The following is a 15,742-nucleotide window of genomic DNA, read 5'->3' on the forward strand; positions in this document are numbered from 1 at the left end:
TCTCGACTTCTCGTACTAAAAACTTGAAGTGCAAAAACAATTAGTATAATGAAAATTTAAATATAATACAAATATTTGTACTTTAATGCATGACTTCTTAAAAACTACTTGTAAACATGGATAAACCTAATTTAAGCCAGTATTTTGGAAGTTCAGAAATACCACCTGCATCTCAGTTCTTCGATGAAATTGGTACTTCACCATCAGAAATGGTACAAAGCGTATATTTAGGTGATTCAGAAGGTACTAACATCTTTTACTACACATTCAAATTTAATATAAAACGTAAAAACAAAGCTTAATCATAAAATATGTTTAAGGCGCAAAAACCGCAACTACACCTCAAGTTAGAGCATCTTTCGGCCAATCTGAAGAAGGCCCTACAGATATATTACCCACTGTAAGTGGATCTACATCGATTCCTGTGACTAGTTTACCAGATCCTTCTACATTTTTTGATACAATTGGCCCAGACCCTCCAATTGGGGTTCTGAAAACTAATACTGGTTCTGCTGCTATGATAACTGATGCAATGGATGGATTAAGCATAAAGGTATTCTATAACTTTGTTTTCTAGCTATATATGTCACACACAAATAATAAAAATTTAATATTTTTTGGGTTAGCTAACCTTGTCTAAATTCATGTATGTAATTAAAATTTATCCATTTATCTAAATACAATTTTCCAGAATCAACCAGTAGACAAGGAAGCTGATAGAAGAAGAGATGCATGGATACCAGATGAGGAAGCGAAAAAGACTTTAATAAAGGTATTAACTTAGTTTCATTTTTTGTATACAGTATGAACACATTGATTTTTGTGATATGTTTTCATCTATTATCTGGAAAACACTATGAATCTATTACCTCATAACACTCCATACAAGTGACATCCTTAACAGATCTTTATTCAGTGAAACATTTTAATGCTAATAATGAAATGTGTTTTTATACATGTGTATTTTCTTATATACTGGAGTTCATACTACTTTGTTGTACAAATACATAATTTTTAGGCACAATCGTCACCAAAAGGCTCTTTCTTTCCCGAAAGAGAAGTTCTCACAATGCCTGGAATTGTATTAGAAGAAGAATTGGTAAGTTGCATAAAATTAATATAATCAATATTTTCTAAGTCCTAATTACTATAAGAAATATTTATATAGTATTTATACATTGTCATTGAAAATATACTGTTTGAAACAATAAGATCCTTTTTAGTATAGAGTCTGTATATCTTTCAGTTTCAATTTTTTTCGTATTTAATAAAATCCTTTGGACATTTAAGTTATTTTTAATAATCTTAAAGAATATAAAATTGATACTATATTGATACTATATTGCCTTTTACCTATTAAAAGAGTTTTAATCATGAATTGACACAACATGGAAACAATTTGATATCTACAACTAAACTTATGTATGACAATTAAATTTGTAAGGTTCGTAAATTTTTTATGATTAAGATTTGTATGTTGGAAGATATAAATATACTGCTCAAAACAATTAGCGGAAAAAGATTTTTCTCCTTTCTATTGCTTAAACTAAAATTAGATTTAAATTAACTTGTACGCTATTTTTTACCTTGATAATTTGTTAATTACTACAATTAATAAAAAAATTCAATTTGTATTTTTTTTATTAAAAAAAAATTAAAATGTGCATTGTAGACGAAACACAAAGTGACGTCTTTGAATTTTAATTACTTTCTAATCAAAGAAAACACATTTTAAGTAGTTTTTTTCAATCTTTTGAGTATTAATAGAAATTGAAATGAGCCTTTTGAGTATTGTTATTCATTGAAGCGAGTGAGTTTAGGTCATAATGCCAGATCTGACTGAATTGCATGTCTCCCGAGCTATCGCTTTGCTTGAAGTGGGTCGAACTATGCGTTATGTAGGAAATGATCTAGGAGTAGCCCCTTCTGTTATCTACAGACTTTGGAAGCGATACCGTGAGACGGGAGAATACTCACGAAGGCGTGGTCAAGGTCGAAAGAGAAAAACTACACGTTTACAAGATCGCTACATCGTCAACTGTGCTTTACGTAACCGCACCACAACTCCAAGAGATCTACAAAATACACTAAGGACGGCTACTGGTGTAGAAATTTCCGACCAGACGGTAAGAAATAGGTTGTTGGAAGCCAATTTGAGATCACGCCGACCAGTTCGGGCTGTGCGTCTAACAATTCAACATAGACAAGCTCGCCGACAGTTTGCGCAAAATCACGCTAATTGGCAACTTCGACATTGGAGGCCAGTGCTTTATACTGACGAATCACGATTCCGTCTAACACGTTGCGATGGTCGAGCGATACAGTGCAGCAGCAGTCCAGGAATATGACAAATTTGGATGTGGCTCTGTGATGGTTTGGGGCGGAGTTAGTTTGGACGAGCGCACAGATCTCGTCGTTGTTCCCGGGCGCTTGTGTGCTCAAACTTACATTGAAAATGTGCTCGAAGATCACGTTTGGCCCGCAGCATATGGTATGGGCCCAGATTTTCTTTTAATGCAAGATAATGCCAGGCCGCATACTGCAGCCATCACGTCAGATTACTTACGACAGCAGGAAATCCGTGTACTGGAGTGGCCTTCCATGAGCCCTGACCTAAATCCAATTGAACACATTTGGGACTCGCTTGACAGGCGCATCCGGAAGCGTCCGATTGCACCTCAGTCCTCAAACACTGCAGCAGCTCACTGAAGCGTTGATTGAAGAATGGGAGTGAATTCCACAAGAAGATATTCGGAGGATCATACGAAGCATGCCGCGTCGTTGTCAAGCCGTGATTAGGGCTCATGGAGGCCACACACGTTACTGAAAGTCACTAAAGACGTATATTCAAACGATATAAGAATATTTCTTTGATGGACCTTTTTTATCACCAATTAGTAATTAGTAATCTCTCTTGATGCTCGTATGAGTACCTGGGAGGGCAGACTGTCGCAAGTGGAAGATCAAACGGCTAACAATGAATCTTTGCCAAACAATTTTATCGACAAGCATCTTTCCAATGAAAATCTAATCAATGAGGTTCGAGATCGTAATCAAAGGGAGAAACACCTCATTATTGCAGGTATACCTGAACAAATAGCGATCAACGCAGAGGAAGGACCGTTAAAGGATGAAGATAAGATAATACAACTGATTTCCACCATAAACCCCAGTCTACCAAAACCCCTTAAGGTCTTTCGTATAGGAAAATTTAATCCAGGCAAAAACCGTAGAATCAAAGTTTGTTACGAAACAAATACTACGGCTAAATACTTATTACGTAACAAGTCTAAATTTCCAGAAGCCATTAAAATTTATTCAGACTTAACTCCAGCTCAGCAAAAATATTTGCAAAATTTAAAAGATGAACTAGTGCGACGTCAGGCTGCGGGAGATACTGACATCACTATTAAATACAGATCTGGAATACCCACTATTGCCAAAATGTCTCCAAAAAACTCGAAGTAACAAATACGACCAAACGCCTCAACACCGATACAAATACCTATGAAGTTTTGCAAAACCATAATCAGCTACAACCACACAAGTCACGCTTATCGTTTTTATACCTTAATGCTAGGAGTATCCGAGCAAAAGGCAAATTTAATGAACTCAAGTGCATTTTAAAAACAATTTCTAAAACTGTTCATATCGTACTCATTACAGAAACATGGATCACTAATGAAACTCAGGCCCAAGAGATGAGTCTACCAAACTATACTTATTATTTCAATTATAGATCGGATTTTAGAGGTGGTGGAGTCTCAACTTATGTCCATAACAGTATTAGACATAGTTTGTCGGAGTCAACATATAAAGATGGCAACAGCTACCTATGGGTCAAATTAGACAGATATGCCACCGAAATTGGACTTGTGTATAATCCTGGAGATACAAACTTCTCAAAGTTTTTGGAAGAACTTCGCTTGCAACTAAGAGAAAGAAAGAGGGCTGTAGTCTTTGGGGATTTTAATATAGATTTAGTGAAAAAGAATGAAAAACAAACTAAGCAGTATATGGATGTAATGGACGAGGCTGGATATAACATTATAAATAAAATTAGGAAAAAATATTGTACACGTGACTCGAAAACACGTAAATCAATAATCGACCACGTGTGCTCAAATTTAAGAAGTGACCGTTTTCATATGGCATTTATTGAGACAGGAATGTCCGACCATAGGCAACTTTATATCGAGTTAAAAAAATCCAAAGCCCCGCAGTTAATATACTCTGAATATGAAGCCATTGACTATGCTAAATTTAACAAACTATTCACGACCTACAATTTAGATGTAGCAACACTTGATTATTCTTTACTAGAATATACGATTAAGGACTGTGTAAGGAAATGCAAACAAGTAAAGAAAAAGATACTTAATCCACCTCAGAAAGATTGGATAAGTGGAGAAGTCATTAGTGCAATTCACTTTAGAAACCAATTATGGGCTGAACTGAAAAAAGATCCTACAAATATAGTTGTTCAAGCACAATATACTACTACAAGAGATACGGTCAAAAGAAAAATAAGGGAAACTAAAGATAATTACTTCTCCAATGAATTTATTAAACACGCTAAAAACCCGAAAAAAATGTGGAGTCTAATAAATAAATTGGCTAGTAACAAGCTAGATAAAGATTGCACACCTTCCAAACTTATTATAGACACTAAAGAGTTAACTCAAACAACCGATATTTGTGCTGCTTTTAATACATACTTTTCTACCATAGGGCTAAAACTAGCCAATGAAATACCAACACAATTTCACATTAATTTTACACTAGCACTTCCTCAAAGTCTTAACTCTGAACTATCTAACTTTAATCCATGCACAACACTTGAAATCACTAATATAATAAAAACACTAAACACGAATTGTAGTACTGGAATAGATGGGATCAATACTAAAACAATAAAATGTGTAATTGATCATATTTCTGAATATCTCTCGATCTGCTTTAATAAGCTGCTGCATAAAGCTGAATTTCCGGATTCTCTTAAAAAGGCCAGAGTTGCTCCTATCCATAAATCTGGCCCCAAAACCGAACCCGGCAATTACAGACCAATATCTATTCTACCTACAATATCAAAAATATTAGAAAAGATTATTTACTCACGACTTGACACTTACTTGCAAACTAACAATTTCATTTTTAAACGCCAATATGGTTTTAGATCAAAAAGCAGCACTTTATCAGCCACAGCCGATCTCGTTAGCGACATAAAACAAAATATTGACTCTAAGAAAATGGCGCTGGGTGTCTTTATTGATCTGAAAAAAGCGTTTGACACCGTAAGCCACAACTTATTGCTTAAAAAATTAGAATGCATAGGAATAAAAGATTGTGCACTAAAATTATTCAAATCTTATCTATCAAACAGAACCCAGATAGTAAAAATAGGTAATGCTCAAAGTTCAGAAATACCAATAACATGCGGCGTCCCACAAGGATCTATATTAGGTCCATTGTTATTTTTAATATATATTAACAACATTCACGAACTCGGTTTACACGGCCGAATCACTCTCTACGCTGATGACACCTGCTTATTTTACTTTGGTTCAAATATCCAGACTTTGGTTGCTCAAGCTCAATCAGACCTAAATGTTCTATCTTCTTGGTTTCAACAAAATCTTCTAACAATTAATATTTCAAAAACATCTTATGTAATATTCAAGGCAACAAATAAACTCATTCCTATCTTTCAACCGCTTAAAGTTCAAGATGTTGAAATCAATAACAAAAAATGGGAGAAATATCTGGGTCTTAGAATGGATACAAATTTAAAATGGAACTTTCATATATCACACATAATTACCAAACTAAAATCACTTATAGGCAGATTTTGGTCAATATCTAAATGCATTCCGCAATCTGTACGTCATTTGATCTATAATTGTTTAGTCAAGCCACATTTCATATACCTAATTGAAATATGGGGTACAGCATGCAAAAACAAAATTTCTACAATACAAACACTACAAAATAAATTAATAAAAGCACTATTCAGATACAATTTTTTAACACCTACTAATAAAATCTACCAAGAAACTAAAATTATGACGATTAAACAACTATATGTTTATAGCACCTGTATCCTTATTAAAAAAATTTTAAATAACTCTCTACATAGTAACTTATCATTTAATAAAATCAAATACACCACTACACGCAATACTCGTCGAGCGAGTTTGCTTATCTTGCCAAAGCCGCGCACAAATTATTTAAAGAGATCTATTAGGTATGAGGGTGTGCAATTGTTTAATCGGTTGCCGTCTAAGGTTCGTAACATTAGCGTGTTTGATCAGTTCAAAAGGGCATTAAAGACACACATCAGAATGGGTCCATTAGAATAAAATTGGGTTAGCTGATGACGACGTGTATCTCGTTCGTATATACTTAATATTAAATTTCTCATGTAAATAAAAAAATAATTTTTGTAATGAGAAATAAAGTTCTTTAAACATTAGTTTTTCGTCTTCAATGCACATTTTAATTTTTTTTTTAATAAAAAAAATCAATTTGTATTTTTGTAATTGTAGTAATTAACAAATTAACAAGGTAAAAAATAGCGTACAAGTTAATTTAAATCTAATTTTAGTTTAAGCAATAGAAAGGAGAAAAATCTTGTTCCGCTAATTGTTTTGAGCAGTATAATTAAGCGCGTTATATTATTCCTCTTAAACTTCGTGTTCTTAACAATACCACTATTTTCAGGCAGATGCCCTTCAGGAAGTGGCAGTGAAGTACCTTGGTGTCAGTTCAGCGGGAAGCCGTGGTGTTGTTAGAGCTGAACATGTAAGTCGAGATGAAGCTGGATTAAGAGAACTACTTAGGACTGGATATTTGAGGGCAGCTGTTAATCTGACTGCTACTTTAATAACTGCTGCGGGACAAGGTAATCTTAAATTATTGTTTATTAGATGCTATGTGGGTGGTAAACTTAAACAGTTTTCTCCTGAATTTCACAAATATGTATATAATAATGTTGGCACTGCTACGGGTTATTATATATTTACTGATTACTCCATCTATCACCTAACATAAATAATAATACAACTCCACAGATTTCTAGAAATAAGTAAAATAAAGATTATTATGTTTTTAGGACCTGGTAGAATGCACAGACCGACAAAACACACACCACGTACATTACAACTGTGGCTGACAAGGTTTGCAGTGATGTTGAGAATTAAACTTGTAGATTCGTTGATGAAGGAAGCGGAACCGTTTGGTGATTTTATGAAACCGGACATGTTTTATCAGGTATGAGATTGTATTTATTCAGTGTCACGTCAATTGAGAGTTATTAATAATTATTTTAATGTTTATAAAGTTCTAGGTCAATTTTTCTAATGCAGAAATGTTGAGTTAGTTTATTATTAACATGGTAACTCAAAGAATTATATTTCGTTTAGTGCATTATCATAACCCATTAAAGACAGATGGAGGAAATATAATAGCAATATACAAAGTTCTGGCTTTTAAAATCAATCGGTCTCAATAGCTCTCTCCCTTTCTTTCGACAAAAACGCTGCACATCTTCGTGACGTTTTCGTAAAAATTTACTCTCGTGCGCCTAAAAAGGCAATGGCAATGGCAAACTTCAGAGCGCCCATAAGAACTGTTCTTCTATCCTACTACTATATATTCGTTGCTCAGAGTGAGATTCAGAAAAATATTCCCGTATGTCAAAATCAAAAACACTTTTGACGTACAGAAGTCTGACTTAGAGCTTTCCCTCCAATTCCATGACGTGTGACACACAGACTATACGCCTTATTCCCAAAAAAAACCCCTTACTATTTTCGCATTGATAAAAAATAACTATATTAAGTATGTAATAATAATTTTCAGTTTTACCCGGACATATACGAAAATCGCACTGGTTCTCTAGTACCGTTTTCGTTGCGGCTTCTAATTGCGGAGCTGCCAAGTCACGTTGGCAAACCCGAGGAGGCAATGGACAAACTATATATCATTTTGGATGTTATTGATAATGTATGTTTATTAATTATAGATAGATATTTATGATAATATGTACTTATAATTTATGAACGCTTATCATTAGTCAGGTGTTAAAGTGACTCAGAGCATTAGGTCGTGCGTGCTACCAATGATTTTTTCTTTCCAACAAATACTAGCCGTTATGGTTAAGATAGGAATCGTGAGGAAACTGGTTGGTCTTGCCGAAAATCGACCATATGAGGAACAGAAGGCTGAGAGTCTACTAGTTCCAGAATTTGTTGACCCATAAACCAAGGTTCTGATATCATTATTTATTAAGGTTTTATTTGCTAAATATTAAAAATCACGCGTTTGTCTCCTGTCAAATACCCTGTATGGTCGTTATTACTTTGGATTTAAGCATGAAAAATAGTGACGTAAATGTAACACTAAATATATTTGCTTTGGGTTCTTTGTAAAAATATTTCTAATAGGTCTGCAACGCACTCGTGAGGTTTGTGAAACTCGTTTGATTTATTACTTCAAATCTTTATTTGAAGTATAGTATATAATATTTTAAAATTCGAATGAGTTTGGCTTTCCAAACTCATTCGAATTTTAAAATATTAAAAAAATGTATATTTAAAATCAAATATCCACAGATGTTAACAAATCTAAACAAGAATAAAACGGAAGATGGCTGTGGCATTATAACGGAAGAGGATAAAAATGAATCAACACGTCTTTGGACGGGTCGTCGCGTCAGAGTGCTCCATTCGATTGTTAATTGTGCTATTGCTTTAAAGGTAACGCAAGGTATGGTTGTTACCATGGTTACCATGTTGCCATAGTAACAAACCTTATCTTTAGTCTTTTTATAAAATACTAGTTGATCCGGCGAACTTCGTTCCGCCTAACAGTCTAATAATATCGTGTTTTCTTTAGTTAAACTTAATTTAGGATTTTATTAGGGTAATAACATTAATACAACTTTTTTGCAAATACAGAAATGTTTTATTGCTTGCCATTGCGAAAGAAGAATGGCAGTTTTACTCATTAGGCCAATATTGCGATACTGCATGTTAAAGTACTTTCTGATATACAACATTTTTTGTTTTGTTGAAAGTGGTAGGTTTCTTTTAGATGCGTAATTTTGTCAACAGATGGCACCACAAGCTGTTTGCATTCGTAAAATTAATTAATTTATTTTTATTCCATAACTTATCCGATATTTTATTCGGAGCAGAGAAGAGTCCACCAAAAAAGAGATATCTAACAACGGTCCAGCCGATCTTGGGTTATAACTTATAAGTGGTGTAACTAACACGACTTTGTTTTATATATTTACTAGCAAACTCGGCGAACTCCGTTTCGCCACCAGATGGCTTCGTTTTATGTAACATTTCGTTTGGTGATCCCGCTTTTCTGTTGAATTTTTTTGAGCCCGAGACCTTTCCAACGAATGCAAAACCGTGGAAATCGGTTCGTGCGTTCTGGAGTTATAGCGTCAGGAAGGAAAACCCGACTTATTTTTATATAGTAGATATAAAGCTCATCAGTGTTGCAAACTTATTAAATGTAGACTATAAGTTGGTCCAGTTTTATAATTATCGAATATTTTAATTAAAATACATTTTTATTTTATTATATACTAATAAGAATTACCTAAATAGCTTTCTTATTTATAGGACTACAGGTTAGCAACGAACATACTAACAAAGCTCCAACAACAATCGACAACAGCGCAGCAACAACGATCTCTGTCGAGTGCTCTGTGCCGTTTGCAACTTTTGGCGGGAAATGTCGAAGCGGCTTATTTACATTTACAACACGCCAGGCTGACAAGACATCATTTGTGAGTACAATATTGAAAATATTCTTTCCATATCTGTCATCTGTTAGTAAAATACACTATAAAACTATATTTTTGTTATTTAGAAGCATATTGTTGTTCCAAAATCTCGTAGTAAGGGGCAAAACTATTGAAAATCTTTTTTCTCGTTTTGTATTGCACTTTCTAAAAATATATGTTTTCATATAAAATATGATATTTATTGTTAATTTTGTACGCTTAGATGCCCGACACCTGACGTGCGCGAGTACGTGGACTTGGGTCTTATAGACATCGCGCATGGCAAGTATCAAGATGCATACAATAACTTTGCCAAAGCTGGCGATCAAGAACCAACTAACATAATGGTAAGTGCTATGATTTTTTCTCTCTTTCTTTCTTTCTCTGAAATCGTTTTTTAGTCACTATTCACAATAACTCCGATTTCGAAAACATTTTTTTTATAGAACAGGAGGCTCACCTGATGTTAATTGGACGCCCATGGACAGTCAATGCCAGAAGGCTCGCGAGTGCGTTGCCGGCCTTTTAAGAACTAGTTCGTTCTTTTCTTGAAAGACTCTTTAAGTCGAATTGGTTAGAAAATACTTCACTGGGTCCGTCCCCTGGAACCGCGGCCGTCGTATTTGAGACGAGCTAGCTCTCCGAAATCGGAAAGTTTATTCCAAGAAACATTCCGATTTCGGAAAGTCCTGTTCTCCATACCACTGTTATCTGTATGGGCAAATAATCCGAACTTCTTAACTTGGTCTAACCAATCATATTGACCCTATAATATAGTGACCGCCATCTTCTCTCCTCCCTGTAAAGTATTTATTGTTATTTTGCAGGTAGCAAACAACATAGCAGTTTGCCTTCTCTATATGGGTCGGCTTAAAGAGGCCATATCAGTTTTGCAAAAGGCCATACAATCAGACCCAGAACGCGGCTTAAATGAGAACCTCTTAGTCAATTTATGTACGTTATACGAATTGGAATCGGCCAATACGGGCGATAAGAAATTACATTTATTACGAATGCTATGCAAACATAAAAGTGATACTGTACCAAATGTTGTTGAAGCGTTGAAATTGTCATAAATGACATATGGCAGCTGTCAGCTGTCACATTCTCGAGTTCAAGATCAACGCTAATGTTATTGGTATCTCTTTCTTTTAGAACATTTAAATAGAGATAGCGTGGCATTGGTTCAACGGACACGACGTTATATTATTCCCGTATCAGTGCTCAGAGGTTAATCAAACAATATAAATGTTATATAGTAATGAATTTTAAGAATAAATTTAAAGAAAATATGTATCTAATGAAGGTTTTATTTGTTCTGTATATTTTTTTATATAATAATAATTGAGATTATGTAAATATATAATATGTAAGTATTGTATCTTTGTTCCATAAAAATTATAAATAGGAATTAGGAATTTGAATGTTGAGTTGAGTTGTTGAAGTAGCCTTGCTTACGTATCATTTCTGTGATACAACAAAACCGGTTCAGCCGCTAAGACGTGATTTTTATTTAAAATAGAAATACAGGATAAATACGCCACTTGTTGTTTAATTGTACCCAAATTAAAGTAATATACAAAAGTCACGTGTTATAAAATATAACAATAAATAATGATCCTCCAAATTGTTTATGTTTACTATAACTCTCAAATTACTATTTTATTGCAGTAACCAACAAAAATACTTAAAATTAATCAGATAATGATATAGATAGCAGAGTAGTTGCAATTTATTACTAACAATTTTTACGCCTTGCGATTCTGTAAGACTCACTTTTCGAACTCACAGCAGTTATCGCAGCGGCGGTCGCGCTCAAATCGGTCGTAAAGCAGACATTTTACGATTTGGCATTCTGATAAACAATATACTACAAGCTCCCTCCTTAGAGGTGATTGCAAATACGCCTAGAAAAAGTCAAATGAATATCTATAGATACTAAAAACTAGAGATGTTAAGGATATGATATTTCGGATCTGGATATAGGAATAAAATTATATCAATTTCGGATTATCCGTTAGTTTTGGTTATTAGATTGAAGTAAAATATAAACACAAATAGTATGTAATAATTTTGTTATGGTTTTATTTTGTCCAGGTAATCAGTTGGTATTATAATCGGTTATATATTTAAGTAATTATTATATACCTCCTTAATTTTATGTTTTATATATTAAAATGCAATAAATTTAACAGTTGGAAATAAGCTTTATACATTGCACATATTAACTTATAACCTATGTATAACATATTAAATGTTCTTTTTTGAGTAATGAAACCATTAACAAAAACCTGTCGGAACATGTAGTTTTATTTAGACTCCGCCCTTTTACGAAACTATCCGAAACTTGTGAAACGGATACGGTTACGGAGCTCCATAACATCCCTGATAAAAACCATTTCTAAATATTTACAATATTTTATTTCCTTGAACATTATTTCTGTTATTCAACATAATCTTCTCCTGTCGTTTCTTCTCTTCCTTAAATGCTTCTTTATTTGCCTTTTTCTCTATTCTCCTTTCTTTCCTGTACTCTTTGAGAAGACGTTTTCTTTCTTTCTTTTCTTCGGGGTCTTCATCCTTAGGTCTGAAAATGATAAGACATTATGTTCGCAAAAAATGCAACAAGAGAAAGAAATTTGTTTTTAAATACTTTTTCTTAAAATATGCGTGATAGTATTTCTGTAAGTACTGTAACTATTTCAATTAAATACAAATGTTTAATTACAGATTAATTTGTAATGAAAGTATACCTATGACTTAAAACAAGTAGTTTTGGCTGGCTATGACTGCCAATGATCGTCTATTCTGTCAATAAACCAGACTTAGAAATGTATTGGTCCCATGCCCTATGGCGGTGTTAATATAATTAGAAAATTGGGCATTAAATACCTTATAGATAACACACTGAGTGTTGACAACACAGTTTCAGCATTCGTCCTTCCATCATCATCAGAGTTGCCACTGTCTTCATTATTAATAGCGTTGAATTTAGCCAACGATTTCATAGTTAATTTGTTATCCTTGATTAGAGTATCTTCAGGGATACCAGTTTTGGGATTTATTTTAATCTTCCTCGATTTCTGAAACAAAAAATTTAATCATGTTCATAATAATTGTGAATTACTATTACTCGTATTACTTTTGTAAAACGTATCGATGCGGTGCGGGTGGGGGGGGGGATTGAATTACGCGTTCTTGTTAATATTATTTTTGACAACTTTACACCACATAATGGTAACTTTTAGGTATAAAGAGTCACTAGGTGGTCACGAAACGTTTTACTAAACTTGGGTACAGAAAAAGCTGTCATGTTTATTAGCCATACCTCATATTGTAATGTAATCAAATTAAAAAGATCAATTGAATTTAATTCTCAACACACCCTTACAAACTATATATACCTTAGGCTCCTCAATGATCTTAGGATGGTTATAAAGGTTGGAGTAAGTAGAAAGGATTGTCTCGCAGTCCCATTTCTCTTTCGGGTCAACTTCTACCGTCTCTAGTTCATCATCAGACTCTTCTTCGATTTCTTGTAGGTGTTGTAATCTAAAATAAAATATCAAAGGTTTAGTACTAGACTATTTTTGCAACAATTAATCTCTTTAGCATATAACTTGGCAGATTTTGTGAAGGCAAGTATGAAATAGTTTAAGGATAATTAAGTATCACCTAAATGATAAGCATCCTTAGGTTCTAAATTAGACATCCAATACAATGTTACTTTTGGGTTCATAGGCACATTAGAGTGATGGCACTTACTTGACTTGATAGATCAATGAAACAGACACAAAAACTTAAAACGAAAAGTAAAGAAAACATACCTAGATATTTCCTTTTCCTTATCAAGTTTATATTTCATCTGTGATTTCTCAAAATCCTCAGCAGCCTCCATCAACATATTGTGTGTTTCAGGTAAATATCCTTCAATTTCATCCAAATCCAATGCACCAACTTCTGTATCATCATATTCCGCAAACATCTAGAAATATTATTTGTAAGACTCAAATGAGATTCCCGTTGCCGCTTTATAGCTTTTGATATTTACATTATTCTTCTTCTTTATTATAACATACTGGCACACAAATGATAAAGCTAAATAGACATGCATAGTAAATTCTTAACTACCTTTTCAAATCGATTATCCAACAGAGATAAGCCTTGGTTTCTACGAATGACACTTGAAGACATTGAGTATTGAGAGAAGCGTGACTTGGTCTCATCCTTATTACTCCATTCAGCTAATCGTTGGGGCCTAGATTGATCCTGAAAAAAAACTACTATTAAAACATCTTCTCCACACATCAGGTTTGGTGTATTCCAACAGACATATTATGTCAAGATGTATCTGTAAAATGGTTTTAATACCTGTGAATAACTGTCATCATCAGAGTCAAGACCATCATCAGATCCATACGCTTGATTAGAGTCATCATCACTACTTGTGCTCTCATCTTCACTATCTTCATCACCTTAAAGTTCCACAATAATCATAAAATCTAGGAAGGACTATCTTTATAAGTCCAATAAAAATATATTCATTAAAACTCAATATACCTAATTTATGACAATTGAAAAAGTTTACAATCAACTTAAAATTGAAGTATTTAAAGTTGCCAATCAAAGAAGAGTATTTCTTTTAAACAATTACAAAAATGCAAATGAAGCAAGTTGCCTTGTTGTGACTATGTTTTTTAATTGGAATCACTGCGTAAATAACATAATATTTATATATCACCTTCACCCATTGCCAGTTCAATAAAGTTATCTTCCAATGCATTATCAGGATCTTCAAAGTCAAAATCCTCATCTAATGCAGCAACAACCTCAGGATCCAAATCAAGGCATAGACCTGAAAAAATATTTTATTTAATATACAGTGTATTTTCTAGATGTTCTAGAAAATGGTAAAGCAGTCAGCCTGCCAGAAATAAGTGATATTTAAACTGTAGTACTAGAATACTAGTTATATATAAATCAAAGGAATATTGGCACCTACCTTGGCTAGCAGCTTTATTAAGTAAACCAACATCTTCTTCAACTTCTGATGCAAACACAGAGCTGGGAAACTGTAATTTTTCTTTAACATCAAACTCTATGTCATCTTTATTTTCCACATCTTTTGTGGTAGCTTGTTTTCTTTTGTGTGTGGCTTTCTGCAAAACAAAGTGAAATGAGACATGATAGACATATATTATTGAAAGGTACTAACAGGACAACATAAGTGTTAATTTCTATTAAATTATTGGTTACTTACAGGCTGTAAAAGCAGTGTGACCTGTTTTGTATCTTTGAGATGTTGTAGATAATTGTAATCATCATCAAAGTATATTCCATATTTTCTCTGTTCTTCTTTTTGTTGATCCTTACTTAACTCCTGCAAATGTTAGAAAATGTAGCAACTAAATAAGTTATTTTTTAAAATAACTATAATAAAGAATAAGTATATATACAAATAGGATCAACTTACTGGTTCTTTCTCTTTTCGAGGTGGTATATTAGCATTTACTGGAACCAAGACCCGTTGTGGTGCTGTCTCATCTGCAGCTAGTGGATCCCTCTGCGATCTATGTACCAGATTAAAGGTGACTGCTTTTTTACGGTCTATGAATTTCTTTTTAGTTTTTGGCTGAAAAAAAACATACTTTATAAATACAAGCAAATGTATTTAAATAGTGAGGATGTAATAAGATATTTTACTTACCATGGCTAGACAATTTTTTTATTTTAGTTTAGCAAAAAATTATTGATCTATAATATGAACAATTATATTGAATTCTAAAACGTGTTGTTTTCCTAGGTTGTTTTGGAAAGTTTGAGAGAATCAGAGATTCAGAGAACGATGACGAAAATGTCACTAATGACTAAACCTAAGGATTTGACAGTCAATTATCGATCAATGATAATTGACAAAAAAAAACAACTAAGTATTTAGTA

The 15,742-nt window shown here is 33.4% G+C and overlaps 2 protein-coding genes across 2 annotated transcripts; one reads left to right on the plus strand and one right to left on the minus strand.

The window, feature by feature from the left end:
• Positions 1-11: 11 nt before the first annotated feature.
• LOC125050209 (trafficking protein particle complex subunit 12) lies at positions 12-12,068 on the plus strand. Its single transcript, XM_047649898.1, has 11 exons — positions 12-243; positions 321-553; positions 692-772; positions 1,019-1,099; positions 6,721-6,901; positions 7,112-7,269; positions 7,861-8,004; positions 8,613-8,756; positions 9,639-9,805; positions 10,026-10,149; positions 10,630-12,068. The coding sequence occupies exons 1-11, from the start codon at positions 117-119 to the stop codon at positions 10,876-10,878; spliced, it is 1,689 nt and encodes a 562-aa protein (XP_047505854.1). The 5' UTR covers positions 12-116; the 3' UTR covers positions 10,879-12,068.
• Positions 12,053-15,657, minus strand: LOC125050210 (protein LTV1 homolog). The gene is made up of 11 exons (XM_047649900.1): positions 15,510-15,657; positions 15,276-15,434; positions 15,063-15,182; positions 14,805-14,961; positions 14,544-14,657; positions 14,174-14,277; positions 13,934-14,071; positions 13,630-13,787; positions 13,207-13,354; positions 12,695-12,885; positions 12,053-12,389 (listed from the first exon to the last, which is right to left on the minus strand). Exons 1-11 carry the CDS (start codon positions 15,510-15,512, stop codon positions 12,212-12,214), a joined length of 1,470 nt encoding a protein of 489 aa, XP_047505856.1. The 5' UTR covers positions 15,513-15,657; the 3' UTR covers positions 12,053-12,211.
• Between the last annotated feature and the right edge of the window lie 85 nt (positions 15,658-15,742).

Source organism: Pieris napi, chromosome 6, assembly GCF_905475465.1.
Source record: "Pieris napi chromosome 6, ilPieNapi1.2, whole genome shotgun sequence".
Classification (NCBI taxonomy): domain Eukaryota; kingdom Metazoa; phylum Arthropoda; class Insecta; order Lepidoptera; family Pieridae; genus Pieris; species Pieris napi.